The sequence below is a fragment of the Melozone crissalis genome, unplaced genomic scaffold (assembly GCF_028551555.1).
Source record: "Melozone crissalis strain CALT ecotype California unplaced genomic scaffold, PUWL_Pcris_2 ptg000032l_1, whole genome shotgun sequence".
NCBI lineage: Eukaryota > Metazoa > Chordata > Aves > Passeriformes > Passerellidae > Melozone > Melozone crissalis.
In genome coordinates, this window is record NW_026535810.1 from 980,975 (window position 1) to 1,004,104 (window position 23,130).

The 23,130-nt window shown below is 46.3% G+C and overlaps 1 protein-coding gene across 1 annotated transcript in view; it reads right to left on the reverse strand.

The window, feature by feature from the left end:
* The window catches only part of FBXL20 (F-box and leucine rich repeat protein 20), a 40,822-nt gene that overhangs the window by 2,581 nt on the left and 15,111 nt on the right, over positions 1-23,130 (reverse strand). Inside the window, 13 exon segments of the mRNA XM_054281450.1 lie at positions 1,028-1,084; positions 2,201-2,245; positions 2,982-3,042; positions 4,513-4,588; positions 4,591-4,642; positions 5,495-5,569; positions 6,035-6,161; positions 6,374-6,469; positions 6,844-6,915; positions 8,846-8,937; positions 9,854-9,928; positions 11,536-11,590; positions 20,603-20,664. Of these exon segments, the coding sequence (XP_054137425.1) occupies positions 1,028-1,084; positions 2,201-2,245; positions 2,982-3,042; positions 4,513-4,588; positions 4,591-4,642; positions 5,495-5,569; positions 6,035-6,161; positions 6,374-6,469; positions 6,844-6,915; positions 8,846-8,937; positions 9,854-9,928; positions 11,536-11,590; positions 20,603-20,664 (945 nt within the window).

The window sequence follows — 23,130 nt, forward strand, 5'->3', positions numbered from 1 at the left end:
CTTCCCAGATGCACTGAGCATTCCAAACTCCCAGAGGTTCAGCCCCAAAGGCTTCCCAAGGCACTGAGCACTCCAAATTCCCAGAGATTCAGCCCCAAAAGCTTCCCAAAGGCACTGAGCACTCCAAACTCCCAGAGGTTCAGCCCCAAAAGCTTCCCAAGGCACTGAGCACTCCAAATTCCCAGAGATTCAGCCCTAAAGGCTTCCCAGGGACACTGAGCACTCCAAATTCCCAGAGTTTCAGCCCCAAAAGCTTCCCAGGGACACTGAGCACTCCAAATTCCCAGAGATTCAGCCCCAAAGGCTTCCCAGGGACACTGAGCACTCCAAACTCCCAGAGTTTCAGCCCCAAAAGCTTCCCAAGGCACTGAGCATTCCAAACTCCCAGAGTTTCAGCCCCAAAGGCTTCCCAGGGACACTGAGCACTCCAAATTCCCAGATGTTCAGCCCCAAAAGCTTCCCAGAGGCATTGAGCACTCCAAATTCCCAGAGATTCAGCCCCAAAAGCTTCCCAAAGGCACTGAGCACTCCAAATTCCCAGAGATTCAGCCCTAAAGGCTTCCCAAAAGCACTGAGCACTCCAAATTCCCAGAGTTTCAGCCCCAAAAGCTTCCCAGATGCACTGAGCACTCCAAATTCCCAGAGTTTCAGACCCAAAAGCTTCCCAGAGGCACTGAGCACTCCAAACTCCCAGAGTTTCAGACCCAAAAGCTTCCCAGATGCACTGAGCACTCCAAATTCCCAGAGTTTCAGCCCCAAAAGCTTCCCAGAGGCACTGAGCAGGTTCCTGTCCCACAGACAGACTGACAGCTCCTCTGCAGACAGATCCCACCTGGAATTCTGCTCCTGGGACAATCCCCACAGCCCCTTTCCTGTGGGTGGGATTCCTGCAAGCAGCAGGGATGGGGTAAGAGGTTCCTCAGGGTCAGGTCTGCAGCAGAATTCTTCCAACTGTGAAGTCAGGGAGTGTTTAAAATCCTTTTGTTTGGAGGAAGGAAATGCTGGAAGTGCCCCCTGGGATACTCACCAGGACCTGCAGCCGTGGACAGTGTATGGAAAGCTGGATTAGTGTGCTGTCTGTAATCTGGAAGAGAAGGAAAAACCCTTTCATTTTGGTGCTGGGCACAAGGATTTGGGGTTTTTTTGCCTTTCTACCAAAGCAAAACTGCAGGATTTTCCCTAATCCTTAAGATTTCCCCACAGCCTCTCAGGAATCCTCATGGAAATCTCCTCCTGCCCTTGGAGAACTGGGATGCAGAGGCATCCCTGGATTGTTTTTAACTTCCTTAAGGGGCTGAAATCAGCCCCCAAATGTTCTTCTAGAAGGACAAGGAAGGCTCAGATTCCCTCTGAACACCCTACAGATTGCCCAGCTCCTGGTTTTCTTCAGGAAGAAGGAATTCCCACAAAGATTCCCAATCCCAAACCCCCAGAGGAGCTGCCTGGGATGGATTTGTGCCCTGCCCTGATTTTCTTCAGGAAGAAGGAATTCCCACAAAGATTCCCAATCCCAAACTCCCCCAGGAGCTGCCTGGGATGGATTTGTGCCCTGCCCAGTTCCTGGTTTTCTTCAGAAAGAAGGAATTCCCACAAAGATTCCCAATCCCAACCCCACAGGAGCTGCCTGGGATGGATTTGTGCCCTGGCTGAGCTTTGCTTCTCCCTTTTTAGGGTTCATTCCCAATCCCTTCCTGCCTGGGCTGGTGTCATTCCCTATTTATATCCCAAATTTCTGCCTAGGACAGGGGTCCAGCTGTTTCCAGAATCCCAATCCCATTCCCTTGGGCTTGGAGGTTTTTTCATGGAATTTTGAGTCAATTCCACCCTTTTCCCTAAAAATGCTTCAGCTTCAGTTTCATTTCAATCATTGCTGTTTCACAATTTTCCCCATAGTTTTCCATTATTTTTAGCAAGATAAGATTTTTCTCTGGGGTTTTCCCTCAAAAATCTGGGATTTTTCTCTCACAAATCCATTCTTTGACCCAGGATCTCTCACTATTAAATATTTCTTATTTACAGCAGCGTTCCCATGGAATCCAAACCAAGGATAAAACCTCATTCCCAACATTTTCCTCTCCAAATCCAGCCACTCTTCCCGCTCAGGATTCCACATTAAATCCTGATTTGGAGAAAATCTCTTTAATTTTCCACCAATTTTCCACACTGCAGCAAGAGAAACAGCCTGAGGTGGCATTCCTACCTGGACACACTCTTCCAGATCCATTTTTTCAAGCTCATGGCAATTCTAGAGTAAAGAAAATTCCAAACATCCACAGTGAGTGTGAAGTCCAGACAGCAAATAGGAATATATAAAAATTATAAATATAATAAATAATAGAAATACATTATGTTGTAAATATAATAGTATAATTAAATGTAATATTATAAATACAAATATAGAAAAGCAATAGATATAAATCTAAACACACAATCAAATATAAAAATCAAAATTAAATATAAATATACAAATATACACAGTATAAAACAGAATAATAAATATATAAATTATATGAAAATATAAAAATATAAACATAAATACAACTATAAAGTATAATTATAAATATAAATTATAGATACAAATATAAATATGGATTAACCACCACAAAGATAGTTTGCTTTAAAAATTAAAGTGTTTCTCCATGAAACATCACAACTGGAAGGAAAGTTTACAAAGTTTCTGAAGGATAATAAAGGAAATTTCACTCATTTAAGGGATTTTTTAATCATGGAGAGTAAAGGGATTTAAATTTAGACAAACCAGCAAAGTTTATAACTAAAATATTTAACATTTCCTCTTGTTTGGATACAAACCCTCCCAGGTGCGCGAGCCAGGACGATGCCAAAGATCCCATAAAATTCAATTTTTGGACCTTAAGCTTCCAACTAAATTCGAAGTTTCCCCAAACCTCCTGGGGTGTTTTTCTGCCATGAAAAGGAAGGAAAAGCAGGAGGGGAAGGAGGAGGAGGAGCAGGGCCCTTACCCTGGCCAGGGTGGTGAAGCCCACGTCGGTCAGCTGCGAACACCGCGCCACCTCCAATATTCTGCAGGACACAAGGAAAGAACCATGGGGGAGCCCCCAGAGGCCAGGAAAGGGCTGGGAATGACCTCAGGAGACCCCCCCAGTCCCACCCCATGCCCAGGGGACACAGGGATGTGTCAGGGACACCCCACGTCCCCATGGAGCTGCTCTGGGATCTGACACCTCCATGGGAAGGAGTTCTGATGTTGGAGCTCTTTCCATGCTGGACACACATGGGAAGCTCATTTGCCTCAGGGGAAATCCTGCTCCGAGGCAGAAGCTCTGCTCTGGAGTTCTGGATGCTGAGAATTTTACATTTTCTGGGCTGACAAACACACAGAACACTGCATTTGACCTGAGGCTGTGGAGAAAGATGCCAAAATTCATTGATAGCACTGGGATTGTGGTGTGGAGTTGGTTAGAAGTGTGTAACAGCACAGGGTGGAAAATTAGAGTTTGGGGTTTTAGAATATAGTAATAAATATGAAGCAAGATGGAGGTTTTAGGGAGGAGGCAGGTTGTTCTTCTTCCTTCTTCTCCATGGGTTTGGGTGGTATTTTGTAACTGGACAGAAAAATCCACAGTGCAGACTTTGAGTGATCAGTTACTGGGTTAAAAGGGAAAATAATCTAGGTGTCAGTTCTTAATTTGAAATAAATATGAAGCAAGATGGAGGTTTTAGGGTGGAGACAGGTTCTTCTTCCTCCTTCTTCTCCATGGGTTTGGGTGGTATGTTGTAACTGGACAGAAAAATCCACAGTGCAGACTTTGAGTCATCAGTTACTGGGTTAAAAGGGAAAATAATCTAGGTGTCAGTTCTTAATTTGAAATAAATATGAAGCAAGATGGAGGTTTTAGGGAGGAGGCAGGTTGTTCCTCTTTGCCTTCTTCTTCCTTCCTCTCCATGGGTTTGGGTGGTATTTTGTAATTGGAGAGAAAACTCCACATTGCAGACTTTGAGTGAGCAGTTATTGGGTTAAAAGGGAAAATAATTTAGGTGTTTCTTAATTGGATATTTTAGCCTTAAAAGACCTTGTAACCAGAGATTGTTGGCCATTTTGTGCCTGGTTAATGAGAGACTGCAGAACTCACTGCTGTGAGACTGTGACATTGATAATAATTAATAAACCCCTGAGTTTGAACCTGAACCATCATCCCAAGTGCCTTCAATCCTGACCAGCAGAGGTAGAAAACAAAAGCTGAAAACTGGAATTCCTCATCTGGAATTTGGGGTGGGATTTGTCCTGGTTGAGTTTCTGCCCCTCTGGAAAGCTTCACCCAATCCCAAACTTCCTTCATGGACACACACGGGAGCTTGTGGGCACCACGCTGGGAGCTCTTTTAAACCCCAAAAATTTGGGGACAACCCAAAAATCACAACCACCTGGAAAAAAGCTCAGAATTGGAAAACCTTTAGGGGGTGAAATGGCTCAGGGACCACCTGGAGCCTCTGCTGAGTGTGTTCCATGGGGGAAGTGGTGTTAGAACTCACCGGAGGCGTGGGCAGTTCTGTCCCAGGGCGTTGAGGATGGCATCAGTGATGTTGGAGCAGCCAGAAGCACACAGGACTGCAGCTTGTGGCAGCCCCTGCAGATGGTGATGAGCCCATCATCTGTGATTTGCTGCCAGGGAAAGCACAGCTGCCTCAATCCAGGTTGGATTTGCCTCTCCCAGTTCCAAATTCCGGCTCGTTTTGGCCCAGAAATTGTTACGGAAGTGTTTCGACCCAAAAATTGTTATGGGAATGTTTCACCCCAAAATTGTTACGGGAATGTTTTGACCAAAATTGTTATGGAGAAGCAGCAGAAACCTTGCTGGATTTGGGAATATCAGGGAAGGGATTTGGAGGGAAATGTTTTGGAGCTGGACCCAGTGAGGGATGGGGGAAGGTGCTGGGAGTCTTGTAAGGCTTTCTAATTCCTGCTTGGAAAGATACAGGGAGTCTGTCCATCTGTGTTCCTGGACACAGGGAGTCTGTCCATCCCTGCCCCTGGGCACAGGGAGTCTGTCAATCCCTATCCCTGGACATGGGGCTCCATTCAATCCCACCCCTGGACACAGCAGGTCCATCCATGCCGCTCCCTCTGTCGGACTCTAACGGCACAGACAGAGAGCCCACGCCAAAAATGCGTGTTTATGCCAAAAAATAAATCTATTTTTTGGCATAAACACACATTTTTGGCACTGCAGAGCTGCTTGAGGGCCTTTCTGTGCACAGGAGAAGTGCCTTTGTAGGTTCAGCTCTGCAGAGGGACCAGAGGAGAGTCCTGGCAGCACCACCCCAGCCTGATGGGAAGGATTTTTCCAGCTCATCCCACAGAAAAGCTCAGAGGGAAGAGAGAAACACCCCTGACCCAGCAAAGGTGTGGGGCTCAGTGCCCTTGAAGGGCCACCAAGGAGCTGCTGGTGCCCAGTGCCCTGTGGGCAGGGGATGGAGAACATTCCATGAGGGAATCCTGGGCAGCGCCACTCACCAGGCAGGTCTGCAGGTTCAGGGTCACCAGCTCGGGACAGTGGGCACCAATGAACTTGAGGGCCTCGTCCTCCAGCTGGAAAAGAAAGCACAGGGATGGGAATTGGGAGCACTGGGATCCAGGAATTGAAGCTGGGACAGCAGGGAATGGGGATTTCCTCTGGGGAGGAGGGAAATGCAGCACAGGAGCAGCAGCACCAGGAGTGTTCCTGCTTTTTATCACATCAGGAGCAGAGCAGCCAGAGCAAAGGACTGCCATGAAACCCCCTGAGCCCAGATCTGCCCATGGATCACAGTGACCTCGTCCAAAAGATCAGTGGCAAAAGGAAAATTGGGATAAAAAGATTCTCCAGCTCCACAAGTGATTTATTCCCCGTCCCACTCCTCGGGGCTACTGAAAAACTTCCACGCCAGCACGTGATCTCCAACAGCATGGGGATTTTGGAGAAGGGAATAACCCAAAGCCCTGAATTTCCATGCCCACACCCTGAGGAGCAGCAGGACACCCCATTTGTGCCCACTGTCACCTTTCCAGCTGTACCTGGGTGCAGCCCTTGAGGGACAGGGCCCGGAGCCCCCCGCAGCCCCGCACCAGCGCCTGGATCCCGTCCTTGGTCACTTGGTCACACCAGGAGATGATGAGCTGTTCCAGCAGCGGGCATCCCTCGCTGGGGGACACAGGGACACACAGGGAAAGCCTCAGGAGAAATCCTGCTCCAAGCCAGAAGCTCTGCTGATCCCATTTCTGGGAGCCAGCAGGGCACACCAGGCAGAGCCCAGCTCCAGAGGGAATGCTGGGATGGCTGGAGGATCTCAGAGGTCTTTTCCAGCCTTAATGGTTCCAAAATTCCATGGAAAAATCCCTGCTGCCAGCTCCTACCTGAGTGCTTTCAGGGACAGGTTGGTGATGGAGGTGCAAGAAGCCAAATCCAGGTGCCTGAGTTTGGAGCAGAACTTGCTGAGGCTGGTGCAGGTGCTGGAAGAGACACAGGGGGACAATTCCTGCAATGGATTCATGTCAGACCACAGAAATCCCATGGGATGGGCAGGGTGGGGGAGGATGGAGGTGGAAACCCAGCACAGGTGCCCAGAGCAGCTGTGGCAGCCCCTGGATCCCTGGCAGTGCCAAGGACAGACTGGATGGGGTTTGGAGCAGCCTGGGATGGTGGAAGGTGTCCATGCCATGGCAGGGGTCATTAATGGGATTAATGACCCCCTGACAGGGATCCTGACAGGGGAATTAATGGGATTTAAGGTCCTCCCAACCCAAACCATTCCATGATTCCATGGAAAACCTCTCCCACTCCCAGGCCTGGGTTTTTTGGCACCCAAGGAAGAGTTTTGACTCACGCGTCCGTGATCTTGGTACAACCATTGAGGTTCAACACTTCGATGTTCCTGCAGTTCTGGGCAAAGGTCCTGGGGTGAGGGAAAGGGAAAACAAAAATTGGGAATTCCTGGTGGTTTGTAACACGTCGGAATAAAGTTTTGCAAAGCTGATTCAAGGAGGAAACAGAAAATCAAGAAGGAAATCAAGAAGAAAACCAAGGAAATCAAAAGAGTCAAGGAAGAAGAAAGGAATCAAGAAAATCAAGAAGAAAATCAGGATGGAAATCAGGATGGAAATCAGAATTAAGATAAAGAAAATAATCAAGAAAGAAGAAAATCTAGAGGAAAATGTTAAAATCAAATTTAGTGACATATTTATAATACTTCTATTAATTAATTATATTTATTATTTAGTTTAGTAATTTCTGCTAATAGTGTTTATTTTTATTAATAAATGTTAATATATTTTTAGGTATATACTTATATATTTAAATTTAGTGATATATTTATAATATTTCTATTAATTAATTATATTTATTAGTTTATTAATGTAGTCAATTTTAATTTACTTATAGTAATTAATATATTTATATTTATATATACTTATATAATGTATACTTGTATATAAGTTTATATATTTATATATAAAATATGTACTTATATATAAGTTTATATATTTTATATATATACTTATATAATTATATATACTTATAAATATACTTATTTACTTACAGCAATTAATATATTTTTATTTCTTGATGTATCTATAGTATTTATACTAATTCATTATATTTATTATTCAATATATTATTTGATTATAGTTCATTTCTATTATATTAATGTTTATATATTTATATGTCAATATATTATTTTGTTCTAGTTTTATTTATGTTAATGTTTATATATTTATACATTTGTATATTTATATATTTATATATGTGTATATTTATATATTTATATGTGTACATATTTATTTATATATTTATATATGTACATATTTATTTATATATTTGTATATTTATATATTTACATATTTATATAGAAATGTAGTGATATCTTTATAAATTTAACTTATTTTAATTTTATTTTTATATATTTACAATTTAATTTTTAGCTAAAACTCCAATAAATTAAATGCTAAAAAACCACAAATTAAATGTTAAAAATTACTAATAAAATAATAAAAAAAATGAATTAAATGAGAAATGAATAATCTCTGCCACTGCTCTCCAGGTTCTGACATCCTGAGTGTCTCAGACCCAAAGTGGGGGGTGAATTTTCCCCATTTATTCAGAGATATATGTGGAAATTCAGGATTTTCAGCCCCATATTTTATATATAAATATATTTATATATTGATGCATTTATATATTTATATATAAATGTAGTGATATCTTTATAAATTTAATTTATTTGAATTTTATTTTTATATATTTACAATTTAATTTTTAGCTAAAACTCCAATAAATTAAATGCTAAAAAATGACAAATTAAATGCTAAAAAATATTAATAAAATAATAAAAAAAATAATTAAATGAGAAATGAATAACCTTTGCCATTGCTCTCCAGGTTCTGACATCCTGAGTGTCTCAGACCCAAAGTGGGGGTGAATTCTCCCCATTTATTCAGAGATAAATGTGGAAATTCAGGATTTTCAGCCCCATATTTATATATTTATATATAAATATATTTTATATATTGATGCATTTATATGTTTATATATTTATATAGAAATGTAGTGATATCTTTATAAATTTAACTTATTTTAATTTTATTTTTATATATTTACAATTTCATTTTTAGCTAAAACTCCAATAAATGAAATGCTAAAAAACCACAAATTAAATGTTAAAAATTACTAATAAAATAATAAAAAAAATGAATTAAATGAGAAATGAATAATCTCTGCCACTGCTCTCCAGGTCTGACATCCTGAGTGTCTCAGACCCAAAGTGGGGGTGAATTCTCCCCATTCATTCAGAGATAAATGAGGAAATTCAGGATTTTCAGCCCCTCACCTTAAGGGCGTTGTCCCCCACTCCCTGGCAGCCGCGCAGGCTCAGCTTCTGCAGGAATCCCCCACATCTCTTGGAGATGTTCTCCACCACCCGGCCCTGGGGAGACACAGCAGCCACCTGAGAACCCCCAGAACGTTCTGCAGGTTGACAACAATTTGTTATTTGAGGGGAAAAAGGTGCTGAGGGGAGAAAAATGTGGGAGGGAGGGAGAATGATTCAGCTTCTGAAGACGGAGAGACAAGGAGAAATCACCTAAAGTAAATCAGATAAAGCATTTTGAGGAATTTTCTCCGTTTTGGAGCTCCTGGACGGACTCTCCAAGCTCACAGACTCCCCAAGGGAGGTGAGAGGAGCTACAACCCAGATTTCCAAGCACAGCTAATGAATAAGTTCCAGTTTCTGAGCAGAACCAGCCCATGAGTTCTGCCCCTGCAGGAAAAGGGATTCAACCATTTGTGCCTCCAGAGATCCAGAAATTAAAAACACATTTTGAATTTCAAATCTGGACCCAAAGACCCCATTACAGCCAGGATTTACCTTTCCCCTGGGACCAAAGGGCAAAACCACTGGAGAATATTTGCACCAGAAACTCCTTCCCAAATCATCTTCACTTCAATTTCAATTTTTGATATTAAAGTTACAAATATTTTAGGCCATGATTCGACACACATTCAGTCCTCATGGTGCAAGGAGCAATAGCTTAAATTCTCTTCCATACAAGCAGCAGTTTTCCCCCAAAAAAGTACTTTTTCTACTAATTTCTGTTTTCAGAACAGACAAAAACTACTTTCCTTCCATTACAACCCTTAAATCTTGCTAGGAATACAGAATTCTGTCCATTTTCAAAAGCTGAATGGATTGCTTTAAAAACTCCCTCAAGCTGAAGAACTGAAATTAATGATTTCTATCTCCAGGGAAGGCAGAAAGGGTTACACTGGGAGTATTAATCCATTCTAGAGTGTAATTGCATTTGAACAAGAAAAAAACGAGTTTGTATGTCACTTAATTATACCTCAATATCCCTCTGGAAATCAAACAGGTCAATTCGCTGCCAGTTACTGCCATCCAGGGCCAGAACATTCCATGCCTTTATCAGGGGAAAAAAAATGTAAATGTGTGGTTAATATGAAAAAAAAATTAAAAAAAAGATCAGTGGGGACCTAGTCATAGTTTGTTCCTTTGAGAAATAATATTCTGTCCCAAGTGGGGAAGCTACAGGTAATTGCAGGCACCAGGAGCTTGGTGCCCTTAAAATTCAGAATTTTGAGTCCCCCAGCCAGGGAAGAGGTGCCCTGGCTGCTTCTATTCCCTTGGGAGGTGCAGGAATTTCACATTCCTGGCTGGAATTTCCTCCCCAGCACCTCAGAGGACACCTGGGCACAGGTGAGTCCCCACAGGGTCTGGGTTTGGTTTAAATCACCAAAATCTCCCGTGGTTCCTGCTCCAAAGGAGAAGCAGGATCTCAGAGTTGGTTGCTGCGTCCTCAGGTGAATTTAAAGTTTCATTTACACCATCAAGGTAAACAAGGGGAGTTTTTAATAACCAGGAGGCAGCACTGGGCAGGAGCCAGGGGTAAACACAGGGGGGATTTTCCACCCCAAATCCCACAGAGCAGCAGTTTTTGAGCAGGAGTTAGTGCAGAGTTACAACAGATGACAAAACTGAGCATTAATTGAGTTTTCTGGGGTTTAAACCTCACTGCTGATGTTTGTTTGAAGGTCTGGGCACGGCCAGAGAAAAGCAGTGGGGAACGCCCCAGTGGCTGCATCATTCCATGGGCAGCGCAGGGAACGTTCCAGAACCTTCCTGCACATCCCTGCAGGAACTGCCCGTGCTGTGCCACGGAACAGGGGCTGGGACAGGCCAGGAGAACACCCTGACATTGGCAAAGGATCCCTGAGAGCCCGTTCTGCCAACACTGCTGTGCTGGGTTTCAGCTGGGAGCTCCTTCCCTGCACAACCCAGCGACAACTGCAATGCCCAGACACCACACAGAGCAAGTTTTTAATGCAATTAACAATGTTCAAGCTTTTTTTTCTTTTAATTCCAATGTGCTTAGAGAATTAAATCAGTGGTGGCTGAGGTTTGGAGCCAGGATTGATGGGTTTGTGCAGGTGTCACCCAGGCAGGATGGTGACAGCACCCCAACACCTTGCCTGGATCACCACCCTGGCAGTCACCAGACACTGGCAGGGAAAAGAAATAAATCTGAATAAATATGGCAGCTCCAGAAAACTGAACCTTCCAGTCCAGCTGGAGGAATTCCCCTCCCAAGCAAATAATCCAAGCTGGATTAATCCAATTACAACCCCTCACTTTATTTCCATCCTTACTCCAACTACACCCAAGGAGAAAATGAACTTTCATTGACTGTGCAGCATCTCTGTGAATTAAAATTTCCACCAAAACCCAGAGGATGGCATTTTGGGCTCATCCCATGTTGCAGGGAGCAAAATCCAGAATGAGGGGAGAGTTCTGGGCAAAACATCAGGCCCCTGCCCTTTGTACCTGGGACACTGGAAAATGCTGCTCCAGCTTGGAATTCCCCCTCACTGGAGCTGTGGGAATTTTCCAGGACTTCCAAGGGACACTAAATAACCTCAGCTGAGTGGCACAAAGCTCCCTGGGCAGGGAGGATTGTCACCCAAATGCAACATCCTGTTAAAATCCACCAGGAAGGAGGAAGGTTCTTACCCTGGAAACTTGAGCACAACGACACAGAGTGACCACATCCAGGAAAGAGAAAATTCTGGAATAGAAATAAGAGACACTTTATAGGTTATTGATATTTAAAACATAAAGGGATGTGGAAAACAAAAGAGGGGGAGGAAAAAAAAAAAAAGGACTGGGACAGCAAAAGTTCTTTGTGATTTGGCTGAAAGCTGAACTGTGAAAGGAAGTGCAGAGGCAGCAGTTCCCAAATGGAAACAAAACACGGCCATGGAGGGACTGGGGACAGAAACCTCCCAGCCGGGAGTGGCTCCTGCCCCACAGCTCTGGGGACAGAAACCTCCCAGCCGGGAGTGGCTCCTGCCCCACAGCTCTGGGGACAGAAACCTCCCAGCCTGGAGTGGCTCCTGCCCCACAGCTCTGGGGACAGAAAGCTCCCAGCCTGGAGTGGCTCCTGCCCCACAGCACTGACTGCTCACCCCAGTGAGCCCGGCAGGAGCCCCCAGGGCATGGAGCACCAGCAGGGCCCTGGGCTGGCTCTGACTCTGCACAGGAGGAACTAAACACTCCCAACAACTTCAGCACCAGCTGCCAGAAATGGGCAGTGCCATCCCTCATTGCAGGCTGTGCCATCCTCACTACCAGCTCCAGGATCAGGGCAGTGCCATCCCTCATTTCCAGCTCTGGAATCAGGGCAGTGCCAGCTCACTCACTACCTCACCTCACTCACCTCACTACCAACTCCCAGAAATGGGCAGTGCCATCCCTCATTGCAGGCTATGCCATCCTCACTACCAGCTCTGGGATTAGGGCAGTGCCAGCTCACTCACTACCTCACCTCACTCACCTCACTACCAGCTCCCAAAAGCAGGCAGTGCCATCCTCATTACCAGCTCTGGGATCAGGGCAGGGCCATCCCTCACTACCAGCTCCCAAAAGTGGGCAGTGCCATGCCTCATTCCCAGCTCTGGATCAGGACAGTGCCATCCCTCGTTGTGGGCACAGTCATCTCTCACTACCAGCTCCCAGAAATGGGCAGTGCCATCCCTCATTACCTGCTCCAGGATCAGGGCAGTGCCATGCCTCATTCCCAGCTCTGGATCAGGGCAGTGCCATGCCTCATCCCCAGCTCTGGATCAGGGCACTGCCATCCCTCACTGTGGGCACTGCTGTCCCTCATGACCAGCTCTAGGATTAGGGCAGGGCCATCCCTCATTCCCAGCTTCCAGAAATGGGCAGTGCCATCTCTCATTCCCAGCTCTGGATCAGGGCACTGCCATCCCTCATGACCAGTTCTCAGAAATGAGCAATGCCATCCCTCACTGTGGGCACTGCCAATCCCCCATCACTCACTCCAGACCGGTTTCGGTGCCCAGATCATTCCTGGTTCCCAGAGTGATCCCAGCCCTGCTGGCATTGCCCAGCCTGGGCACCAGAAGCAGAGGGTGACCCAATTGTGACTGCCAACACCTGAAGGGGGACAGGAAGGATGGACGGGGGACATTTCCAAGGCCCTGCAGTGCCAGGACAGGGGGAAAGGGGTTCAAGTGCCACAGGGCAAGGCTGGGTGGGATATTGGGAAGGAATCCCTCCCTGAGAGCGTGGGGAGGGCTGGGATGGGTTTCCCAGAGAAGCTGTGGCTGCCCCTGGATCCCTGGGGCTTGGAGCCACCTGGGACAGTGGCAGGGCTGGGAGTGGATGGGCTTTAATCCCTCCCAGCCCAAACCATGCCAGGATTCTGCACTTCCACAAGGGCAGAGCCAGCTGTGCTCGGCCAGGAGGGACAATGACACTGGGCTTTAATATTTTAATATTTTCAACTTGGAGGCCACCTGAAAGAGAAGGCAAATGCTGTCAGCCACAAGAATCCTGAGAAGCAGGGATGGAAAAAGCCCTTCAGAAACACCAAAACTGGGGGAAAAGGATGGAGGGTAAATGCAGATTATTCATGAGAACATTGATGCTGCTAAAGGGATTTTGCACTCTCACAAGAGGCAGAGCCAGCTGTGCTTGGCCAGGAGGAACAATGACACTGGCCTTTAATATTTTAATTTAATATTTACAACTTGAAGACCACCTGAAAGAGAGACAAATGCTGAGCACCCTGAGAAGCAGGGATGGAAAAAGCCCTTCAGAAACACCAAAACTGGGGGAAAAGGATGGAGGATAAATGCAGATTATTTATGAGAACATTGATGCTAAAGGTATTTTGCACTCCCACAAGAGGCAGAGTCAGCTGTGCTTGGCCAGGAGGGACAATGACACTGGGCTTTAATATTTTAATATTTTCAACTTGAAGGCCACCTGAAAGAGAAGGCAAATGCTGTCAGCCACAAGAATCCTGAGAAGCAGGGATGGAAAAACCCTTCAGAAACACCAATATTGAGGGAAAAGGATGGAGAGTAAATGCAGATTATTCATGAGAACATTGATGCTGCTAAAGGGATTTTGCACTCTCACAAGAGGCAGAGCCAGCTGTGCTTGGCCAGGAGGGACAATGACACTGGCCTTTAATATTTTAATTTAATATTTTCAACTTGAAGACCACCTGAAAGAGAGACAAATGCTGAGCACCCTGAGAAGCAGGGATGGAAAAAGCCCTTCAGAAACACCAAAATTGGGGGAAAAGGATGGAGGGTAAATGCAGATTATTTATGAGAACATTGATGCTAAAGGTATTTTACATTCCCACAAGGGTAGAGCCAGCTGTGCTCAGCCAGGAGGGACAATGACACCAGCCAGGAGGGACAATGATACTCTGCTTTAAAATTTTAATTTAATATTTTCAACTTGAAGGCCATCTGAAAGGGAAGTCAAATGTTGAGAATCCTGAGAAGCAGGGACGGAAAAACCCTTCAGAGACACCAATATTGAGGGAAAAGGATGGAGAGTAAATGCAGATTATTCATGAGAACATTGATGCTAAAGGTATTTTGCACTCCCACAAGAGGCAGAGCCAGCTGTGCTTGGTCAGGAGGGACAATGACACCAGCCAGGAGGGACAATGACACTGGCCTTTAATATTTTAATTTAATATCTTCAAATTGAAGACCACCTGAAAGAGAGACAAATGCTGAGTACCCTGAGAAGCAGGGATGGAAAAAGCCCTTCAGAAACACCAAAATTGAGGGAAAAGGATGGAGAGTAAATGCGGATTATTTATGAGAACATTGATGCTGAAAGTATTTTGCACTTCCATAAGTGGCAGAGCCAGCTGTGCTTGGCCAGGAGGGACAATGACACTGGGCTTTAATATTTTAATATTTTCAACTTGAAGGCCACCTGAAAGAGAAGGCAAATGCTGTCAGCCACAAGAATCCTGAGAAGCAGGGATGGAAAAACCCTTCAGAAACACCAATATTGAGGGAAAAGGATGGAGAGTAAATGCAGATTATTCATGAGAACATTGATGCTGCTAAAGGGATTTTGCACTCCCACAAGAGGCAGAGCCAGCTGTGCTTGGCCAGGAGGGACAATGACACTGGGCTTTAATATTTTAATTTAATATCTTCAAATTGAAGACCACCTAAAAGAGAAGGCAAATGTTGTCAGCCACAAGAATCCTGAGAAGCAGGGATGGAAAAACCCTTCAGAAACACCAATATTGAGGGAAAAGGATGGAGAGTAAATGTGGATTATTTATGAGAACATTGATACTAAAGGTATTTTACACTCCCACAAGTGGCAGAGCCAGCTGTGCTTGGTCAGGAGGGACAATGACACCAGCCAGGAGGGACAATGACACTGGCCTTTAATATTTTAATTTAATATCTTCAAATTGAAGACCACCTGAAAGAGAGACAAATGCTGAGCACCCTGAGAAGCAGGGATGGAAAAAGCCCTTCAGAAACACCAAAATTGGGGGAAAAGGATGGAGAGTAAATGCGGATTATTTATGAGAACATTGATACTAAAGGTATTTTACATTCCCACAAGGGCAGAGCCAGCTGTGCTCGGCCAGGAGGGACTATGACAATGACACTGTGGTCACTCCTGAGTGCCACCCTGGGCCAGGGCACACCCCAGGACTGCTGGGCTATTACTGGGACAAAGGAATGACACAGCTGGGACTGCCAGGATTGCCCATCACACCCCACAGCTGGGCATGCAGGAAGCTCCAGCCCATGGAAAGCTCCCAGTCTGCACCAAGCCATCAATAATGGATAAAATTCAATGGGGTTTCAATGGCATTTGATGGGTTCTGGTCACTCAAACAATGGTGTCCCAAAACAGACGAGGTCAAGGGGAGGGTGGGAGGGCATCAAGGTCTCGTTCCCTTTGGGAACAATTCTAAATCTGGAGGTTTTGCAAAGATAATACAAGAGTTCAACCATAGTGTGCTTTAATATTGTAATTTAATATTTTCAACTTGAAGGCCACCCAAAAGAGAAGACAAATGATGCCAGCCACGAGCATGCTGAGAAGCAGGGATGGAAAAACCCTTCAGAAACACCAATACTGGGGGAAAAGACTGAGCTCCCCAAACAGGAATTAAATCTGGAATTGCAGCAGATTAAATTCTCTCACTGCAAAGGGACTCCCTATGAGTTTGATTTTGTCTGAACAGCTCAGCTCTGCACAATTTGGGTAACACACCCTCACTTTGAGCAATTTGCAGGTTTGGAACATTTATTTTTGCACCCAAACATGATTCCTGTCCTGCTCACAGCTGCCTGGTGAGCCCTTTTACATATTTTTATTCTTAGTGGAGAAAATAATCCATAAAATTAACTTTATCACCAAACACTGATCACAGATGAAGGCAGGCTGAGCTTCCCAAACAGGAATTAAATCTGGAATTGCAGCAGATTAAATTCTCTCACTGCAAAGGGACTCCCTATGAGTTTGATTTTGTCTGAACAGCTCAGCTCTGCACAATTTGGGTAAAACACACTCACTTTGAGCAATTTGCAGGTTTCAACCTCTTAATCCACTCAGGGGTTTCTAGGACTCCTCACTTTCCCACTGCTGCTCTAATGAGATTAGGGTCAGGACTCTCCTGAAATCCCTGCAGGCTCTGAGGTGAGCCAGCTTAGACCTTCAGCTTTCTAAAATTACCAACACCAGTTTGTGCCAGCAAACCCCTCCCACCATCCCAGTTCAATCCCAGTTCATTCCCAGTTCAGCCCTGCTCCCACGGGCTGGGCAGGGGCACGGACACCACGGCTCTGCTGCCAGCTCAGAGCTGCCCACGGGCACAAGGGGTGAATCAGAATGTGGGCATGGCAGTGCCAGGCCTGGGCATGGGCTGGGCACGGAGTTAAAGCTGCTCAGGCCAGGAGAGAGCTGCAAAGTGCCTGCCCTGCCTGTGAGCCAGCAGGAAGGGCTGAATTCCTGCAGGATGATCCTGCTGGGGCCAGGCAGGAGCTGGGCAGCACTGGCAGTGCCAGCTGCTCCAGGAGGGCAGCACAGACACCTCTGCCAGGGAAATTGGGGCTGGGGGTGGCTGCCAGGCTCAGGGAGGGAAAGCAGCTCTCCAACAGCAGTGGAAATGCAGGGAAAAGGAAGAGGATGTTGTCATAAACATGTTTTATGGAAAATCCTTTCCTTGGGATTTTTCCTCCTGAGAAGCCGAGAGGCCTCAGGAACAAAATGTAAACAATGGTTATCTGCTGCTGTGGAATGCAACAGGTGCATCTGGGATTGGTCTCATGTGGTTGTTCATAATTAATGGCCAATCACAGTGAGCTGGCTCAGAGAGTCCGAGCCACAAACCTCTGTTATCATTCTTCCCTATTCTATTCTTAGCCAGCCTTCTGATAAAATCCCTTCTTCTATTGTTTCACTACAGTTTTAATATAATATATATGATAAAATAATAAATCAAACCTTCTGAAACATGGAGTCAGATCCTCATCTCTTCCCTCATCCTCAGACCCCCGTGATCACGGTCACAGGATGTCACTCTGGGGACACAACCACAGCTGGAGCCAGCAGGGAGCACGGATTCATTTCCCAGGGAATTCTGCTTTTTGCTGCTCTGGCTCATTGCTGTGTGTGTGCGAAGGTCCAGCCACCTCCAGAGGTGTCACCACTGCAGGTGCAGCAGTGCCAGGACATGGACTGGTCACCATGCTGGGGCTGTCCCATCCCTGGCAGTGCCCAGTGCCAGGCTGGGCAGGGCTTGGAGCAGCCTGGGACAGTGGGAGGTGTCCCTGCTCATGGAAGGTGGAACCAGACAGGCCCTAAAGTCCCTTCCAGCCCAAACCATCCCAGGATTCTGTGACCTGCTCACCCTGATGAAATCCTTTCTGCATATGCAGGACAATGTCCCCACTGCAGGTGGGACACAACAGGATTGTCACTGCTGACCCCAGACACATCACAGCACCACCCTCCTGGCCCATCCCTGATTTTTAGGGATAACAAAAGCTGCTCTTCTCCTCTTACACATCCTCCTCCTCCTCTTTATTGTGCCTAAGTGCAGCTTTCACTCCACACCCAGGGGACCCCGAGGCTGGCTGAGAGTGGCCAGAGCAGGGACAGCACTTCACAGAGCAGTGCCCAAACACACCAGCCTTTGTCCTGCACACAGTGCCACCCATTTACAGGAGATCCCTGCACAAAACCCATCCAAGCTTCTCTTTCAAAGGCTGCACTGTCAATGCACAGTAATTAATTTGCACAGTATGCTAACAGTGAATTGCAGCTCTCCAAACCATCACTTATGAGCTTTAAACATTTATCAACTCCTGATTTCCCCTTGGTTCCACCAGATCCTGAACAATTCCCTGCTCTCCAGCAGGTTGGGATGACCAGGGACAGGAGGACACAGATATTTCCAGGACACAACAGGCACAGATATTTCCAGGACACAATGGGATTGGGTGGGAAATGCCCACGGGATCGGGTGGGAAATGCCAATGGAACCAGGTGGGAAATGCCCATGGGATCAGGTGGGAAATGCCAATGGAAGCAGGTGGGAAATGCCCATGGAACCAGGTGGGAAATGCCCACGGGATCGGGTGGGAAATGCCCACGGGATCAGGTGGGAAATGCCAATGGAACCGGGTGGGAAATGCCAATGGGATCAGGTGGGAAATGCCAACGGAACCAGGTGGGAAATGCCAATGGAACCGGGTGGGAAATGCCAATGGGATCAGGTGGGAAATGCCCATGGAACCAGGTGGGAAATGCCCACGGGATCAGGTGCGAAATGCCAATGGAAGCAGGTGGGAAATGCCCATGGAACCAGGTGGGAAATGCCAATGGAACCGGGTGGGAAATGCCCACGGGATCGGGTGGGAAATGCCCACGGGATCAGGTGGGAAATGCCCACGGGATCAGGTGGGAAATGCCAATGGGATCAGGTGGGAAATGCCAATGGAATCAGGTGAGAAATGCCCATGTGGGGATCAGGTGGGAAATACCCACGGGATCAGGTGGGAAATGCCAATGGAACCAGGTGGTAAATACCCTTCCAGGGGAAGCACTGAAAATTAAACAGTCATCCCTTCTCCCTGCTCCTTTCATTGCAGAAGTGAGGCAGCAGCATTTCCCTGGGTCACACTCCCCTCCCCACACACCTCACTGTCACTGAGTGTTGACAGAACCAGTTTCCTGCAGTGTAAGAAATGTTGTTGCTGTTAATAATTCAAACTTCTCCTGCCTCTGCTTTCCCCATTTCCAGCCCAACACCTGAGCTCAAAGCACTGAAACTCAGCTCTGCTTCCAGAGCCCAAAATGAGGGACAATCACCCCACACTCCCCTCCTGCTTCCCACAGGGCAGAAATATCCACAGAGACCTTAAAGGACTTTCAAACCCTAAAAATCCACCAAGTCTGGTCTGTTTGGTGTTTGTTAACAGGGCAGAATTATCCACAGAGACCTTAAAGGACTTTCAAACCCTAAAAATCCACCAAGTCTGATCTATTTGGTGTTTGCCATCCAGCCAGGAGTTGAACATCTGGCTCCTGTTGACGAGGGATGGGGCAAATTCCACTTGAGTGGAACTGGAGCAGAGGGATTCACTTTTATTTTCAACTGAAGCCCTCAGAGAAGCAGAATCCTGCTCTCCACATCAGCCCATCCCCACCAGGAGCATTAATGAGAGGATCCTCACTCCTCCATTCACCAAACAGACAACCAAGCAAATCAACCCAGCACTGAAAACCCCACAACTGAATTTTCTCAGGAATGGGGGGAAACTCTTGGAACTTCCTGGATTTTTTCCCACTTTCCCAAAACCCTTTCCCCATTTTTCCTGCCTTTCCCAACCCTTTCCCTCCACCATTTCCACCTTTTCCCATCCTCTTCCACTTTCCCTAAATCATTTCCCACATTCCCTGATCTTTTCCCACATCCTCTCCCAACTTCCTTAAATTTCCTCCTGCTTTCCCTCCATCCTCCAGGACTTACCCTGGATCTTTTCCCACATTCCCTGAATTCTTTCCCACCTTTTCCCAAAAATCCTTTCCCACTTTTCCCTCCAGGATTTACCCACTATCCTTTCCCACATTCCCTGGATCCTTTCTCATCTTTTCCCAAAATCCTTTCCCACTTTCCCTCCATCCTCCAGATTTTTCCATCTATCCTTTCCCACCTTCCCTGGATCCTTCCCCAAAACCCTTTCCTGTTTTTCCCACATCCTCTTCCAACTTCCTTAAATTTCCTCCTGCTTTCCCTCCATCCTCCAGGATTTACCCTGAATCTTTTCCCACCCTTTCCCAAAATCCTTTCCCTCCATCCTCCAGGATTTACCCAGCATCTTTTCCCACCCTTTCCCAAAATCCTTTCCCTCCATCCTCCAGGATTTACCTTGGATCTTTTCCCACCTTTTTCCAAAATCCTTTCCCACTTTCCCTCCATCCTCCAGATTTTTCCCTCCATCCTTTCCCACCTTCCCTGGATATTTTCACCCTCCTCTCCCTCCCCATTCCCCAGGGGTTTATTTAGGAATTTTCCCTCCCAGCAGGACAAGAGAAGGACCCAGAATTCCCAGATTTAGCCCAAACTGCTGACACAGACCTTTGACCTGCCTCTGTTTGGCTCTGGCTTTGGGAGTGACCTGATCCAAGCTCATGATTTGGGAGCAGAGCAGCAAAATCCTGGATGGAAATACCAACCCACCGGTGTCCAGGGAGGACTCACCGAAGCAGCAGCTCTTTGGGCAGTTTCTTGTTGATTGCAGCTTCATCGTTGTTTGAGAACATCTGCAAACACAAAAAAAAAAAAAAAAGGCAAAATTTAGCCCCAAATCAAGGCAACAAACCCTGATTTACCTCAGGGAAAAAGTGGTTGGTTCATGAGGATGTTTCCAGATATTCCAGGAAATTCCTAGCAGATAAACTTTGTGCTGCAGCTTTCCAGTTTCTGCATCACAGAAAATCAAAATATTTTAGAGCACAGTGCAAGGATGGTCTGTAAATTGAGAGATGAAATAGAAACTGAGATTTGCAGCTGTTCCAGGGAAGTAAATGATAATCAGGATGTGAGCTGGCACTGAGTGGAGAGGCTCCCTCAGCACACAACAAAACTGGGAGGTTTCACAGACCAAACATCTGGCCAAGGAGAGGAAGAAGGGTCCAGCAGCACAAATATCCACCAAACAGAGGTGGAAGGTGCAGCAGGGTTGGTTTCTGTGATGGAAAAGGTGCCCCAGAATGTTCTCCCAGCCCTCAGGAGCTCTGGGACAAACAGGGCTGATTTTTAAACCACCAAGAACGGATTAAAGGGAGTTGAGATGTTTGGTGTTGCACAAGGAGGAGGGATAGTGCTGGGAAAGCTCAGTGCTGTGCCAAGCAATGAGGGCAGAGCTGGTTCTGGGATCCCCCCAAATCCAGGGACAACACCTGGTGCACCAAGGAGGTCCCAAGGGAAACAGGGAGAAAAGGCTCACATGAAAAATAGAAATAAAAACAATTCTAAGATTTGATATTGTCTTGCCAGATTTAGTATTGTCTTGCCATGGGGAAAATCCAGCACCTCCCAAATATCCTGTACCTGAGCATGAAACCAATCCCATCCCAAATACCCTGTACCCGAGCATGGATCCAATCCCACCCCAAATATCCTGTACCTGAGCATGGATCTCATCCCAAATATCCTGTATCTGAGCATGGATCCAAGCCCATCCCAAATATCCTGTACCTGAGCATGGATCCATCACTTCCCAAATATCCTGTACCTGAGCATGGATCCATCAAACCCCAAAACACCTGTACCTGAGAAAGGATCCAATCCCACCACAAATATCCTGTCCCTAAGCATGAATCCAGTCCCATCACATCCCAAATATTCTGTTCCTGAGCATGGATCCAACCCCAAATATCCTGTACCTGAGCATGGATCCATCACTTCCCAAATGTCCTAAACCTGAGCATGGATCCAATCCCATCCCAAATATTCTGTCCCTGAGCATGGATCCAATCCCATCACACCCCAAATGTCCTGTCCCTGAGCATGGATCCAATCCCACCAAACCCCAAATATCCTATACCTGAGCATGGATCCAACCCCATCCCAAATATCCTGTCCCTGAGCATGGATCCAATCCCATCACACCCCAAATGTCCTATCCCTGAGCATGGATCCATCACTTCCCAAATATCCTATACCTGAGCATGGATCCAATTCCAAATACCCTGTACCTGAGCATGGATCCAATCCCATCACACCCCAAATATCCTGTACCTGAGAATGGATCCATGATATCCCAAATATCCTGTACCTGAGCATGGATCCAATCCTATCACATCCCAAATGTCCTGTACCTGAGCATGGATCCATCACACCCCAAATATCCCATCACACCCCAAATACCCTGTACCTGAGCATGGATCCAATCCCAAATATCCTGTCCTTGAGCATGGATCCATCATTTCCCAAATATCCTGTCCCTGAGCATGGATCCATGATATCCTAAATATCCTGTACCTGAGCATGGATCCATGGATCCATCACATCCCAAATATCCTGCCCCTGAGCATGGATCCAATCCCAAATATCCTGTCCTTGAGCATGGATCCATCATTTCCCAAATATCCTGTCCCTGAGCATGGACCCAATCCCACCACAACTTAACATGAAACCCAGTGAGAAAATCCAGTGTGCTGTCACAAAGTGAGCCTTTGAGTGCTCCATTTGGTGATGGAAATCTGGGGATTGAGGAACACCAAACCCCAGGATTTCAGAGTCACAGGCTGTGCTCCCAATCCCAGTTTCATTCTGAATTATCCCAGACACCAGAGCAGGGTGCTGAAGTGGGAACTCTCAAACTCCCACCCCAAAACGAAATCCAGCACAAGTGCTGCTCCCCCCCAGACCCTTTTATCACCTCCCAGCAGGAACATCACAAATCCTGAGCAGAAAGCAGCCCCTGGCAGCTCTCAGCCCAATTAGCTGCTAATTAAACTGAGCTTCTGCCATTCCCAGCTCTCCCAGGGCTGTCCCCTCCCATCTCCAGGTGACTCTGGAGCCACTGTGGGTGGGGACAGACATTCCCAAGGCTGGGAGAGCAGCACCTGCACATCCGGGACAGGAGCAGATTTAATTTAACTAATTAAATTGATTAATTGATTGATTAGGAGATGGAGGAAATCGTGGAGGAGGAACACAGAGGAATTATTCATGGGGAAAAAGAGACGTGATTCCTTTTCCCCTCAGTTACAGATCCAAAG